At 50.3% G+C, this 15,688-nt stretch overlaps 4 protein-coding genes across 4 annotated transcripts; 1 reads left to right on the top strand and 3 right to left on the bottom strand.

The window, feature by feature from the left end:
* Positions 1-360: 360 nt before the first annotated feature.
* Positions 361-741, bottom strand: SNOG_06358 (hypothetical protein; the record flags this gene model as incomplete). Its single annotated transcript, XM_001796680.1, has 2 exons — positions 361-453; positions 625-741. 2 exons carry the CDS (start codon positions 739-741, stop codon positions 361-363), a joined length of 210 nt encoding a protein of 69 aa, XP_001796732.1.
* Positions 742-4,143: 3,402 nt separating this feature from the next.
* Positions 4,144-6,125, top strand: SNOG_06357 (hypothetical protein; the record flags this gene model as incomplete). The annotated part of the gene is made up of 2 exons (XM_001796679.1): positions 4,144-6,079; positions 6,103-6,125. 2 exons carry the CDS (start codon positions 4,144-4,146, stop codon positions 6,123-6,125), a joined length of 1,959 nt encoding a protein of 652 aa, XP_001796731.1.
* Positions 6,126-7,245: 1,120 nt separating this feature from the next.
* Positions 7,246-7,952, bottom strand: SNOG_06356 (hypothetical protein; the record flags this gene model as incomplete). Its single annotated transcript, XM_001796678.1, has 2 exons — positions 7,246-7,290; positions 7,419-7,952. 2 exons carry the CDS (start codon positions 7,950-7,952, stop codon positions 7,246-7,248), a joined length of 579 nt encoding a protein of 192 aa, XP_001796730.1.
* Positions 7,953-9,732: 1,780 nt separating this feature from the next.
* Positions 9,733-14,900, bottom strand: SNOG_06355 (hypothetical protein; the record flags this gene model as incomplete). The annotated part of the gene is made up of 2 exons (XM_001796677.1): positions 9,733-14,442; positions 14,493-14,900. The coding sequence occupies 2 exons, from the start codon at positions 14,898-14,900 to the stop codon at positions 9,733-9,735; spliced, it is 5,118 nt and encodes a 1,705-aa protein (XP_001796729.1).
* Positions 14,901-15,688: the final 788 nt, after the last annotated feature.

Here is a 15,688-nt window from a genome sequence, read left to right as displayed (position 1 = left end):
ACAACGCGCACGTCCCTCACGGCCATCCAACTCGCAAACGTGGTTCCAGGTCCTTTTCTGAAAGAAAATACGGCAACCCGCACAGTTTTGAGCCTATCAAAGGAATCATTTGAACGAGACAATGTCGGTGTGTGTGTGTGATACCAGCCTTGTTCTCGCTAGGGATACTCGAGAGACGTCACTCTGCCGCCTATGTGCTCCCAATTGTGGCCACGCTCGCAGGTCGATGATTGTAGCAGAGGATAACCGGGATTAAACTACTTGCCAAAATTGGTCTCAACGACTCTGAAACAGGGCATGTTCTAATCGAGCCTGTGGGCTTGCTCTCGACTGAGGTTTCGGGTCGAATATTTGTCTTACTCACTCATCGCTCGATCTCAACAAAGGTATCTCTCCTAGCTCTGCGTTATGATCCGTGCGGAATGCTTCCAGGCTGTCTCGATAGGCAACATGCTGCACTTGTTTCAGTACAGACCGCCCAAAGGCAACCAAGGCCAAGCCTCGCCATCAGCTGCCGTGATCTTTTGCGGACGGCTCAATCTGCCCCGTCATTTCTAAGCCCCTAAAACCAAAAAAACCTGGTGTGCCGAAACCTCCCACAATGCGGCGTTCCTTAGTGCATACCTTGTCGCTCGCTGTCACTGCACGCTGCCGGCGGTGGGAGATTCGAACAGCACGGCACAGCACCGCCGTCCGGTCAAGGAACATGGCTCTCTTTATTCCCTCATTTGGCATGGACATTGATTGGTCGATTCAATTCTGAAGCTCTGAGATTGCAGGTCATTTGTACAACGCCTCAATGGACATTGTCTGCACCGCGTTACGAAATTGACAGTACGAGCAAGAACGGTCTAGCTTCCGCAAAGTTACACTGACCCAGGGAACTGGTTTGACAGATTCGCCTGTAGATGCGACCAGCGAATTTTGTGCAGATGCTGCTCATCCAGAAACCCTGCACTGCATGTCCACCGACGTAGCTCACGCCACGAAGAGCGCTGAAATGCGGCTTGGAACGCTTGTAAACCCTATACATAGGCGTTCTCAAACACAGGTGTTCTCCTTATCTCGGGAACGGAAAAAGAAAGGTCGAACAGTGGGTGAGCGGAACTTTCGCGTCATGTTGCCGCGCCTTGACGTGGGTCCAGCCATCCCCTCGAAGGACCTGGGGCAACAGAAAATTCCTTCCATCTCACGATAATGCACCGCCTAAAGCGCATTGGAAGCTGCCAGACCTGGGTTCACTTATATCATAGACACAGTCTCTGTGAAGAGTGATGAAAACCTGAGCGCTTCCTGTTTCGGTGTGCCCCGGACTTGAACATGCGTGTGTGCTTCGACGTACTACTTTCGTGTTTGGGGATCACTTATGTGGATTGAAATTGCTTCAAACGTGCACAAGAGAATCACGGTGGTATACAAGTGCTACTACCTCCATTGAACCAAAATGAGAGGTGTACGAGTCGCATCGCAAAAGACTCCACTTTCATCAGGGGTGTAACCTCACTGCTGATACACCTTACAGCGATATTTGAGCTAAGGGCAGGAAAGAAGACTGCAATATATTACCAAAATCCAAGGGCCAGTCAGAGAATTAGCAAGATCAGATTCAAGCTAAAGCACGACAGACCAAATCAATTGTCTATCTATTTTTACATCATCGAGACATAAACACTTGCGCTCTCCGATAACGGCCCCGGCGTTGCAGTCGATTACAGAGAACTGAGTCAAGCACGCAATACTGGTAACATAGCTAGCTTAAGTCGTTTTCTCTGTGCTGCGTGGCAGCAGCCGATCGGCCGAAAAAGATGTATGATATGCCAGTACATTTGGCTTAAAGTCTCCACAAATTTTACTTGTTCCTTATTGGTCCTTTCACAGCATGTCAGGCAGTGACCAAAATCTCATTTATCTTCTCTCATGACGATTTCGGAAGGACCTCCGAGATTTGCGTCCAGTACCAACGCTAGTCTATCGACATCATGTATAACTAGCCTGTCAAAATCTCGCTGTATCGTGCTGATCGGGTAACACGTTGGCAACACATTATGACAGCCCAAGCAAGAGGAAGAGGCGGGAGGACCTTTCGTACCGCCCACCGTTTCTGTGCTCCAACAAACCCATCACTTGCCCTCGCTTCTGACGGGTGCGACGGACGGGTTTGCTTCTACTCGACATCGACAGCGGACACAGCCAAGGGCACCCTTGCTTGTTTGCCGCATAAAGGCAATACTCGCTCTCTGGACTTAGGAACCACTGCGAACTGGCAACACAGATGACGATGCACGCGAGACATGCTACCTTGTAGAGCCTTGAAGGGTCACGCAGTATTCGAGGTTGGACGTAATACACGTCCTCAGTAGGTTCTGACAGGCACATGCCGTGATGCGAATAAGCTTTGTGGCGCTTTTGGTGCCGTGTAACGAGCCTGAGAATATGTAAGTCACGTGTCGCCCCGCCTCAAAGGAGCACTCTCAAGCGATTGTAATATTGGGCAGCCGTTCTGAAAATATGTAATACCCGACTCGACTTTGGTGCACTGTTGTCGAAGCAAAATTACCAAATTTTCTGTGGCAGTACCACATGAAAAGCACCCGGCCAACTCTTCTCATTTAAGGTCACTTGCACAACCGCAGGACCGCTCTATTCATGCATGCTCATATCAATCTATATTCCTGGCCACCAACGCTATCATAGGCTACGGTACGCGATCTCAACTCCGATTGAGGACGGGATACTAACACAACGCTATGGTCAGCTCAGCGCCGCGAGCCTGGCCCACGTCCGATCGATCGTACCATCACAGAACCCACCTGTCAGTCATCACTGGCAAAATTAGGTCGCCGTTAGAGCTCACTAGACAATATTCGGATGCTACCTGGGCCATGTCAACAGAACACTTGATCATATGCATGAAAGGGCCACGCGTACCAGGATGGCCACAGCATATCCCTGACAGTTGAGAGGTCGCACTGTACAACGACTCTTGCCCCAAAAATGTACAAAACAGGCAATGAGAGTTCGCAAGCCTCACTATCTGGCCATAATTACCCCTCTTAACGTTCTGGAGAGTCGCCGACCTTGATGCAACGGGCTCATTTAGGCCGCTTCTCCAGTCCAAACCACTTCGAGAATATCTGCACTTCCTATGGCCGGCGCCTACTCGCCAGCACATCAAGGTCGCACGGACATTAATCGGCGTCTTCTTCCGTAGCGAGATATCAAAGTGCTCTCATCTCCACTGGCTCTATCACACAAATCCATTGGCCCGGGAGCCTTCCCGTCTTCCGTGGTCTGTTCGTCCATGCCAGAAATTTTCCGGTGAACGTGGTTACCAATGTTCATACTGGTGTATATACATGCGTTTATGGAGGAGTGAGAATGTGCAGAGGGAGCCAGGGCGGGGAATGCGAGATGCCTTTCCTTTGCCGTGAGCCAGATACTTTGATAGCGGATGCATGCATGGTTCGTTGGACTCTTTTGCTCGGTATATGGCCATACGTTGTACGGAAATAGCGACGTAATGTCTATCCGTTCTATGGCCATACAACGATTTGAATTCGAAGTCTTTTCAGGAATTTGGCATGCCGGGCAATTTTGTGCCAACAGGATTTCGTTTAGTCGTACGCGATGAACAAGGAGCAAGCTCTTTTCTCGTATGTCGAAAAAGAAAAGACATACTATAGCTTGCGACGAGCAATGCTCGCCTCTCATCTTGCTAAGATGGTCGGAGATGTTAGCTTCGTGTATATTTATTCCATTTCACGTATATTATGCGACACAATCGTGCTCTTTTGTACCTCAGTTCATGAGCGTAGACTCCTGGATGAATCTTCAACTGATATCCGTCTTGTACATTAATGGCAGTTCTGCTGCGTCAATTCTATCAAGTTTCTTCTGTATCTTTACAGGTTTCTACAGTGTTGCTTCGGATACCAAATTAAAAGCACATGGTGTGGACTGATCGGCATGATGCGCAGCGCTGCCTACTGCAGGTTCTCACCTACGATGGAAAGCGACCAGGGTGCCTGGAGCTACGCACGGGGCCTTGCTGTCCTAATTGAAGCGTGTTGATAATGTGTTTAGTTTGGGGCTCTTAGATACCCTTGTTTACTTTCTGTCGTAGTTGACAACCTGCAGGACGATATGGTGGCGGTGGCTGAGCAGGGATGCAAGGCAGCCGAGCTCAGCTCTCTCGAACACCCCACGGACACTCTTCTCTCTCTTGTCTCGGCCATTGCAAACTTTATCGCCATTAGACGCGAGTTTCATAAAACCGCTCTATCAGTACCCACCGACTTTCCTGTCAAGATGGAGGCATTGGCCGCCGTCAGCCTCGCAGGAAACATCTTGCAGTTCATCCACACCACGAAGGAATTGCTCTTGATAAGCCACCAATTGTCAGAGTCTGGAGCGAAGAGCGAAAACATAGAGCTTGAAATAATTGCCAAAAGCTTGCGCGCACGTGTGGAACGTCTTGACGTACCCAGAACTGCAGTCACGACTCATAGGCGAGGTAGCAACGACTCTTTGGAATCTCTAGCCGTGAAATGTAAGGAGATCGTGGACGAGATTCTTGCAGTACTTGTCAAGCTTAAACTAGAGAATGATAGCAGCAAGTGGGAGGGTCTTCATCAAGCGCTAAGAGCCAAATGGCATGAACGAGAGATCGACGCCCTCCGCAAGAGGCTCAACGACATCGGACAAGCGGTCAACGTGTGTCTTGCAGAAGAAGGCACTGCCACCACACATGAGCTTCTGGATTACCTCATCGGAAAGAATCGCGCACTGGAAATCTCTCGAGCGCAAGAACTCAAGGAACTCCGAGCCTTTTTTGACGAAGCCTTGGCAGACAACCGTGAAAAACTCTTGGACGAAGGGAGGTTGGCGAATCAAATGCATAAGACCGTATCTTGGGGCTTAAGCTATTCGGCAGAACAGCTCATCTTGTCCAAGCTGCACTTTAACCGTCTGGACGATCGCTATTCATCCATCTCGACCGCTCATCGCAATACCTTGAGCTGGCTATTCGAATCCGAGGAAGGATGCGGACAGGATATCAGAGTCACGACTTTTGGTGCGTGGTTACAGTCTGACCATGATCTGTACTGGATCTCGGGTCGCCCAGGATCTGGGAAGTCCACATTGATGAAGTTTCTCTGCGACCATCCGTCCACAGCTAAGCATTTGAAGACTTGGGCAGGCGATGAGGTCATTGTTGCAGAGTATTTCTTCTGGAACGCAGGAAAGAACGAACTCCAAAAGTCACAAGAAGGTCTGGTCCGGTCTCTGCTTTATCAGGTCTTGCGCAAGTGTCCAGACAATATTCGTCTCGTCTTTCCTGGGGCTTGGCGACTGTACAAGGGCAACGGGGACGTAGAACCTCATAGTACGGATTCAACGTTGGCAACAGAAGTTCCGCTTGATATGAGAGGGTTGCTGAATGCTCTAAAACACACCTGTGCTTTTCTCGAGCAGTCGGACAGGAGGCTTTGCTTCTTCATCGATGGACTGGATGAATACGTTGGTGCCACAGTAGATGTTATCGAGCTTACTGCTGTACTGCGGAAACTTCCAAATGTCAAGCTCTGCATATCTAGTCGTCAGTGGAATGAATTCGAGGACGCGTACGGGGAGTCTAGGTCCACCAAGCTTTACATGCAAGATTTCAACAGCAAGGACATCAACGCATACATAGACGATGTGCTGAAGAATGACCATAACTATCAAGAGCTTGAGGATCAGGAGGTACAAGGGGAAGCACTGATAGAGGAGATTGTTGCAGCTGCCAACGGAGTATTCTTATGGGTCGTTTTGGTAGTACGCTCGTTCCAGGAGGGTTTGCGCCAGGGCGACAGCATCACGCGCCTGCGGAATCGACTTCGCGAGTTGCCGACTAACCTGGAGGAGTACTTCGAACGGATTTTGTTCCACGATGTGCAGAAGACTTATCGCGATCAGGCCGCGCAGATGTTTCTCGTAGCACTGGCGGCGAAGGAAAACCTCCCACTGATGGCGTACTGGTTCTTGGACGAGCAAGAGCTTCCTACTGAACGCCAAGAGCTGAAAGCACAGCAGACGAGTAAGAGACATAGGGCTGCTAAGAAGCGCTTGATCGCGAGTTGTAAAGGGCTGTTGGAACCTTACTTCCAGTCCACCGTAGATGAAAACGAATCCCTTCCGTCTAGCGTTCTCTTTCAACAGAGGGTCGACTTTTTACATCGTACAGTCCGCGACTACTTGGCGCTTCCAACAACTGACATTAAACACTGGGCATCCGCCAACTTTGACGCAAACGAAGCTATCTGTAGAGTGTTGTACGCGCAGATTATGACCGCACCTCAAAGTCGCGAATACGGACCACAAATTTCGGCGCTGTACCAGATCTTCGCCTTTCATGCGAACATAGCTCAAAATTCACATACATATTGTGAATCGATAAAAGCGCTTAATGGCAATCTTGAAGTCGTTTTGTCCGAGTATGGGGTGGCAGTTGAGAGGGATTTGGGTACTGGAGGTTCTGCGGCGGAGATTTGCGATGCAGAAACCCCCGTATTGGTTGTTTCTCCGATGCCAAAAGAAAACAAGCATTCCATCTCCACACTAAAAGTATGGACTTCAAAGTTGAAATGGCGGAGGTCGAAGGGCACAGGAAACGAGAAGCAATCCTGATGAACATCGTAGACAAGCATTTCCAGTACCTCAGTAAAACTACAGCAACAAAGCTATGACAAAGTGTGATCAGCTTCAAGATTTTTAGCCTTCCAGAGCATGCTTATAATAAGGCTTTGAATCATAGAAGGCCTACATGTGGCTTTCCAGTTACTCTTCAATAGTGCACAGAACTTAATCAGAGCGCGTAAAAGTTATCATTGGGCCTGCATCCATTCTTCTATTCGCTATATATATTCCCAGATTAAATGGTTTCAATCCAAGGTAAAATGCTCGGTCAATGTGCTCATCTCTCTGCTTTCACCATTCATCATTCTGTGGACGTAGGCTTCTCCAATATTCTGATAACCGGAGATGTGTACGGATGGACGGAATATGTATGGTACTCGACTGCCATGTGGTATGCATACCAAATCCCCACTTCTGCTGGCTTTTGGAACAAGACAGAAACGACCGCTTCTTGTGACAGCGAACCTACGATCATGACATGGATAGCATGCGGCATAGAAAATTTGAATAGACTCTGTTTCCTCGGCTTCTGAATTTTCAATGAAATTGAGAAACTCCTGTGCACGATCAAGGCGAGTTTGATCGCTTGATGAGAGATCTTCCCATATATGACTGCAACCCCGAGCTTGAACGGTATCCGCGTAGTCGAGCATAACATTTGCGTCATTTCTCGTGTTGGGCGTGACTGACCTGGCGAAATCGAACCATTCGGTATAGAAATAGCAGTTGTCACCACTTACAGTGTAGTGATCACAGTGGCGGCGTGGGGGCATGTATTCGCTAGTATCCGAGATGACGTCAACTTTCATGCCAATAAATTCAATGGTAGCTCTCTGGGTAGTTGATGCACCAAATATCACTCCATATAAGTCTGCGGAGGATACATGGCTGGACGCAGCGAAGCGGGACGCGGGGTGGTTAAGCAGGAATCGCTTCGTGCGGATCGTCCAATCTGGAATCCAAGACGGTAGGTGCCGTACGGTGTCGTCAACTAGGGAGAAGCTCAAAGGCTGACCAGATGTTGTGTTGAGATCTTGTGAAGCTCTGTAATTACCCTGATCACTAGTGCCCTCAAGGTTCAATGGCAACTTGAGCTGGCTCGGTTCTTGCTCCAGATATTTCGCAATGGAATAACCTACGTTCACATAGTCTCCTGAATACACCACGGATGCCTGGCAGCTTCGCAATGAGAGAAGTATGTCCGATAGTGATATTCGTGATCCGCGGAGGTCATGGTACCCGCAACGCATAGCTTCGGCCAGAATTGCAACCATGGTGGAAGATGAACGCAGTGTTGTTGCCGGAACATATAGCAACCAGAAAAGTAGGACTCGGGCGAACTGGCTCCATGGAATGTCATCTGCCCCATCGTATATCACGGGGTTCTTGGAGCAGACGATATCTTGTACGATCCAGAGCCTAGATTCCATGAATAAGCCAGTGAAAAATGCTTGTTATGTGTCGCACTTGCCTTTTGAAGTACATCTCATTGAGGAATTCATCGACTCTGGCACATATAATGGGATCAATCCCTGGTAGCACAGTTCCAGCATGTCGCAAATGTCTATCTCTTATTCGCTGTGTTGAATGATAAATGTCTGCAGACGAGAAAGACTCAGAAACCATCGTCTCGAAGTCTTGACTGCGACATGTCATGGCAATGAGTGTCCTTAACGATGAAGGTGACTCAATGCCTATCCAACATAGCGTACGGGCAGCTCTCTCATACATGAGGGGTATCATCGAAATCGTAGTCGGTCTGTCCCGATTTCCGGCAATGTCAATGCACAGGGCATCTACCCAAAAGTACGCAATGCTTCGAAACTGATGTATCGATTTTAGGAACACATACAAGTTCGGTGTGATGTCTGTCACCTTCCTATCACATTCGATAGTTACGACAGAAGCGGCTGAGCCCCACACGTACGACAACGCTTCATACGAAGGCGCGTTTTTGATTGGAAAATCGCATGTTTCCAGCCTCAAAGAGTCGGATGTAGTAGTCGTGGGAAGGAATTTTACTAAGCGAATTTGAGCCTCGTCATCTTTCAACATCTCGTGGCGCGGATCTGTCATATTGCCAGTTTTGTGATTGATCTGTGGGTGGGTCAAGCTTGTGAAGGGCACTTCCAAGGTTCCTCGCGGACACGGGCACGGAAAGTTGCCGAATATTAACTCGATTGGGGCCAAAAGTGAGGGGCATCTATGTATGTGAGGCTGAACTTTTAAGACACCGGCCTTGGCCTAGGATCGCCGACGCCTGTACAGTTTGCCTTACATTTAACATAGTAATTTTTATGTTTACTTGAGGTATAGACTAAGGCTCACGTAAAATATGATCTCGAGATGGCAATTGAGCCCCCCGAACGCATCCAACGGAAAGCGCAAAGCTAGACCTGGATCGCCGCTCAAGACACATCGTCCAAAAAGCCACATGAGTAGAAATCAAGCCCTGTTGCTGCATCTGATCTCAAAGGTACTGATAGAGTGCTCAAGCCGTGAACATGCGCATCAAACTAGCTGTATTTACGTTAAAAAAATGCCTACATGCTCACAAAATCCTCTGCCGGTATTGAAATCTGCTGTCTGCCACATTCGATCTCTCACTGAAGCGAATGTAAGAGTGAGCGCGCGCAACATCTGCCATCGAAGAGTGGAAATTATGAATGCCTGTGCGACTCTTGTTCTTCTCGCGCAGATGTCCCCTGGGAATTACTAACAGGTGCAATTGTCATGCTCAATGAAACGACACGCGGACTGCCTCTGCATTTTCCAGGACACGATTGCATGTGCTGATGAGTGAAGTAGCTTCGAGCGAACAAAGTCAATGAAGACGATCATGATTTGATGTAATATACAGTATGATAAGATGTGAACAAAGCGACGCCAATGCGCCTTCGCGGACCATAGGTCCTTAGTTGCGCCCCCGATTGAATTGGGCTATGAAAGAACCAATTTCCGTAAGACATCCGAAACGCCCTCTGAGCCGACCATTGGGTATCAAACACCCTCCATGCTGAGCCTCAACTATGCTACTCTCCACTGACGGTTCCTCTAATCGCTCTCATCATCCTCAAAACTAGGCTCACTCGCCTCATCCGAATCCATCTCGTCGTCGCTGACGACGTACTTCGCAGGTGCAGCAGCGGCACGGCGACCAGGTCGAGCAGCAGGAGCGCGCGCGGCTGGCTTAGGCGTCGGCTCATCCTCGTCTTCGTCGGACAGGAGGTCATTCGCGATCGCATCCGCATCTTCCATGTCGTCGTCCGATTCGACGGCGACAGGCTTCTTCGCCTTGGCCGCCGGCTTTGACAATGCTCCAGTCGTCTTCGCCAACTTGGCGGCATAAGCCTTCGCTGCAGGGCTCAGTGCAGTGCTCTTCTTCGCAACAAGAGTGGAAGAGGCCTTGGGCTTCGCAGCAGCCTTAGGAGCGGCGAGCTTGGGCTTAGCAGTCAGCTTAGGAGCGGGCTTCTTGATCACGACATCAGAGTCGTCATCCGAGCTCATAATGGTATCGTGGACGTTGCGAGGAGCCGGCCGCTTCGGACTAGGCTGCGGCACCAACCCTTCGTAATTGGTGGTATCGTCGTCGATCTCGATAGGGCTATTTCTCTTTGCGGCCTTCGCACCTCCAGCAGCGCTGGCTGGACGAGCACTTCCGTTGCTGACGGGACGGGCAGCGCTTGTTGCCTTGAACAGTGGAACTCCATTACTGCCAGCAGCACCAATGGTCTTGACCATGGTGCTAACGTCGCCAAGTAGATCTCCATCGTCAGAGTCGCTGTCGCTGTTGTCGATGTTGTATTTTGGCATTTGTTTGGTCGCACCACGTCCACCGCGAGCAGCCGCAACGGGCTTCTTCTTCTCGATCTCTTTGGCAACCGCAGCGAAGACATCCGAGTCATCGTCAGAGACGACGACTGGTGCATTCTTGGTGATCTTTGCGGCAGCTGGGCGGGCACGCTTGGTGACTGGCGCGTCTTCCTCCTCGGCAGGGGGATCGTCTGATGCCCCGTCAACTTGCGGTGTGCTTTCCTTCTTGACAAGATGCGTGAGCAAAGTCCCTTGCTTCGGCGGAGCTGTTGAGCCAAAGGCTGTGCTACTCTTGAGCGCTGCTGCCGCATTTGGCTTCTTCACGGGCTCCTCCTGGCGCAGGTAACTCAGCAGACCCTCTTTCTTCGGCTTGGCCTTCTTCTTAGCTGGACCAAAGTCCGATCCAGAGTCATCATCTGAGTCGGTATCACCTGCCTTTCTCTTCTTCTTCTTGCCCTTGGCTCCGTCGATGCCGAGCTTCTTGGAAGCACGACGTGTGATACCTGCAATCTTCTTCTTGCGCTTCACGTCTTCTTCGAGCTGAAGGTTCCACTCATCCACGAAGGCGTCCAAGTCCACATTCCAAATGTCCTTAGGCGAGAGCTTGATGAGAGTGTCGACCTCTTCCTCCTTGTCGCCGATCTGCTTGCGGAGCTTCTCGACACGCTCTTGGGTCAAGGACCAAATGGCCATGCCCAAAAGATAGTCGTAATCACTGGCGCTGATTTCCAGTTCAGTTTCCTCGTCCTCGTCTTCTTCCTGAACATCTTCTGTCTCGCCGGCCTTCTTGGCATCTTCGGCCTTCGAAAATGGCGTAAAGTTGAGCTTCCTCAGCTCAGCAACAAGGACCGCCTTCTTCTTCTTAGAGACGACAAGCTTGCCTTCAATGATCATCTGAATAAAGCGAGCCTGGTTATTCATCCTGGATAGCTCCTTCTCCATGACTTCCAACTGATGCTGCTTGCGCTTCTCGTAGTATCGGAGTCGCACATGGTAAAACTCTTCCATGATGTCGAGTACCGAGGCGTACTTGTGAATCCGGCCTTGCGCGTCGAAAGCCACCAGATTCGAAGTTGACTGCTTGGAGTACAGCTTGAATGTCTCTTCTAGACCCTTTTGCACCGCGTTCAACATGTGTTTGTCTTCCATCTTGATGATGAAGTGAACGCGGTCTGGCGTGTTGTAGTCTATGTAGTCCTTGATGAAAGCCGGGGTCTTCTCGGCCTTGATGATGTCCTCGAGCTTCTCCTTGAAGTCCTGAGTCCAGTAGCGCACTGGAAGTTCAGTGACTTCGAGCTCATTCTCACCAGTCTGACGGATAGTACCTGTGAACTGGAAGCGGTCGGCCGCGAGAGTCTCAGTAGTGCCAGTGAAACCCTTATACCAAGGAGTCATGGGCTTCATGTCCTCTTTCGATGCGCCATCTTGCAGACGAATCCTGATGTTATCGATGATGTCCATGGGATTGAAGTTAGGGATTTCAGAACTCCAACCAGTACCAATACCACTGGATCCGTTGACGAGGATTGTGGGGAGCACAGGTATGAACATCTCAGGCTCGATCTTGTGGCCATCTGATTCTCCATACTTAAGGAGGGCATCGTCGTGAGCGTGGAACAACCTACGCGCAAATGGAGAGAGGCGAGTGTAAATGTACCTGGCGCTGGCAGCGTCGGCACCACCTCTTAGACGAGAACCGAAGTTACCACTGGGTTCCAAGTAGTTGATGTTGTTCGAACCGACGAAGTTCTGGGCTAGACCAACGATAGTGCCCTGCATGGAAGCTTCACCGTGGGCATAGTCGGTGGATCCAGAAACGGAACCAGCCAACTCAACCACTTTGACATCCTTCTTGATATTGCGTCGGAAACAAGTATAGAGGACTTTGCGTTGACCAGGCTTAAGACCATCCATAACGGAGGGAATGGAACGCAGATTGTCGGCAATCGAGAAGAGAATAAACTCCTTGTTGACGAAGTCATCGTAAGAGATCTCAGGCGTCGTGAGATCCAAGTGGTTGCCAGGTACGAAGTTGCCGAGCCACTCTTTACGCGCATCAGCCTTCTTCTTGGAGAAGGCCAGCTCGATGAGCTTCTCCTCTTCGGCGCGCATCACTTGGAAGCGCTTCATGTGGGTGTCAAGATCCTTGAAATACACTTGAGCGTCGGGAATGTCGCTAGTACCCAATCCCTTGAAGTACTTGTGGTCCCATCCTTTCTCCAGCTTGTGCTGCTCCTTCCACTCCTCGTACTCGGGCATAGAGAAGAAGCTCTTGAGGCTTCGCGGGTGCTTTGGATCGCCCTTCCAAACCTTGACGATAGGTGTGATGAATTCGAGGAGGAAGCCAGGAATCCTGAGCAAACTAGGAAATTGGCACTGTAGGAAGTTGATGAGAAGTCCCTTGATATGGCTACCGTCGTGATCTTGATCCGTCATGATCATGAGATGGCCGTACCGCAATCCTTTCATATCTGCGACAGTGTAGTCTTTCTTGTGCTGCAAACCCATGAATTTCTTGATATTCTGGATCTCTTGGTTCTTGAGAATCTGATCAACGCTCGCATCGCGAACATTCAGAAGTTTACCACGCAGTGGAAACACACCGAACAGATCTTGATTCACAACAGCACGTCCAGCCAACGCGAGTACACTGGCTGACTCACCCTCAGTGAGAATAAGAGTGCAGAGGTGACCGTCTTTGGTACCAGCCTTGTTGGCATCGGTCAGCTTAGCGTTATTGATACGGTTGCGCTTGTTGCCGTCCGTCTTCTTCAACATCTTGTCTGCAGTTTGCTGCGCGAAATGCATGATGTTCTGGATGACTTCTGTCTTCTCAATGGCTTTCAAGAACTTGTCGGTGAGGACAGGCTTGCTGCCGAACTGACTTGCCTTGGTCGTCAGTTGCTCCTTGGTCTGCGATGTGAAAGCCGGGTTGACAATCGAACAGTTGACGAACAAGAAGATGTGATTCTTGATCTGTGCAGGCTTCAGCTTCACGGCAGCTTTATTCTTCTTCATGACCGCCATGAGCTTCTCGACGATCTGATCAGAAATGTAGTTGACGTGAGTTCCTCCGGATGTCGTTGCAATCGAGTTGACGAAGGACACCTGGTTGAAAGAGCCGTCTGACACAGCAAAACCAATGTCCCAGCGATCGTGCTTGTCGGTGATGATGACGTCCTTTTGCTTGTCGTCTTCGTTGTTGCCCTGCTCGCGTGCAATGGCCTTCGTGTACATCTCCATGTACTTTGCGAACGAAGTTACTTTGACACGCTCCTTGTTGAGATAGACCTTGATGCCTCGGAGGGTTCCTGCCATATCGTATGTTCGGCGTTTGATCAGTGCCTCGAAGTCGTCATCGATACCGTCCATGCCGAACCTCTTGTAATCGGCCTTCCAGGAGATTTTAGTGTAGTCGTCGCCCGACTTGAAATCTGTTATTTTGGCCTTGCCCATGACACTCATGTTCTCGGTCCATGTCTGCCTGTACTTCTTCTTCTGCTTAGAGTCGACAGTCTCGACGGTGAACTCTTTACTGAAGACGTTGCAAAGCTTTGCACCATAACCGTTGCGACCACCGGTGACCTTTTGCTGGTTGTCATCGTAGTTGGACGAGGTGAGAAGGTGGCCGAAAATCATCTCAGGGACGTAGATGCCGTGCTCTGCGTGTACCTCAATAGGTATACCCTTGCCGTCGTTCAGTATGGACACTTCTCCCGACTCGCGATCGACTGTGACACGGATCTCGCTCATGTTCTTGTCGTTTTGCTTGTTGTCGGCGGCGTTGACAAGGATCTCGTCGAAGATCTTGTAGAGACCTGGGACATACGATACGTCGCGGTATTCCATGCTCTCGGTTGTGGAGTTGTACACCCACATCTTGTCTGTCTGGCGCTCGACGGAGCCGATGTATGTGTCTGGTCGCTTCATGATGTGTTCCAAATGGGTCAACTGCGCGATTGTTAACATAGGCATAGCTTGGTTCATGGTGCAGCACCCACCATCTGGTATTTGCTGCTGGCACCGCTTGAGGCCTTTTTCACCGCTGCAGCATCGAAACTCTCGTTGTCGATGTCAGCCAGTGGCTTGCCGCTGGTCTTCTTCGGGGCAGGTGCCTTCTTCTGCTTCGGAGGAGTGTCCTGGAGGAGCGACTCGTCATCGTCGAGCGGATCCTCGGCCATATCGATGTCTGAGTTCTCCTCATCGCTAACCACCTTCTTCTTCTTTGGAGGCGCCTTGGCCTTTGGCTTCGCGGTTGCGCCTGCCGGCCGCCCTCGAGGCTTTGCTGGTGCTGCGGCTTTCTTGGGTGGGGCCTTGGCCTTGGTAACCTTTGCGGGCTTCGCTGGAGGCTCGAAGTTTTCGCTGCCGCCGTCGCTGAAGACCGAGTCGTCCATCATCGAGTCGTCCATGGCGGGCTGTGGGCGATTGCAGTTGGCTGCAAGCCGGCGAAGTTGGGTAAAAGAAGGAAACGGCTCAGACTCGCGGGATCTGAGCGGGTGGCATGGGGTTAGTAGAAGGAACGAGGGTGGTGGTGAGAAACGTGGAGGGGCTGTCGTGTTTAGGAGGGCCGTCGTTTGTTTTGGACGCGTTGTTGTCCAGGGCCCGGGGGCGCTAACGGAACTAGTGCTAGCGCGTCCTGCATGAACGTGAGAGATGAAAGGTGAAAGTTTCTTCGCCAACTCGCTGTGAAAGGTGATCGCGTCGCTGAACGTAGCGCTGTAGCGGATTCTCGGCATGCATACTCTGTGGAGCGGGATGAAGTCCTATTCCAGAACAGTTGTAGCTCCATCGTGAAAAGGAGGCACCATTTCAATTTTGTTGTATAAACTTCCAGCGCGTATTGTAGCCCGCAACACGCCCCTGTACGCGTCTGCTTCGCGATTTGGTGATAGTAGCATTGCTATGAGGGCTTTGTGTAATAGCAGCACGCCTATGGATGTAGGGATGCGCGTTGCTTCGCCAAATGCGCGTGAAGAGTCTGTGCCAAGCACCCTCGTAGAAGACCAATCCCCACACCACATAGCTGTTCTCGGACTACGAAATTGTGCAGCATGTCAACTCGATTCGAGTTTCCACACTTTTTGAGACGTGCAAAGTACCCTGCACTGAGGAAAAATCGTGACTTACTACCAGACTTTGAGACAAGTAATTTTTCCAACTCGTTCCCATCTGCAACTCTTTAATCAATGAGACCTCA

Source organism: Parastagonospora nodorum (assembly GCF_000146915.1).
Source record: "Parastagonospora nodorum SN15 chromosome Unknown scaffold_9, whole genome shotgun sequence".
Classification (NCBI taxonomy): Eukaryota; Fungi; Ascomycota; class Dothideomycetes; order Pleosporales; family Phaeosphaeriaceae; genus Parastagonospora; species Parastagonospora nodorum.
Note: the sequence above shows the minus strand (reverse complement) of the source record. Positions and strands in the feature narration are given on the sequence as shown.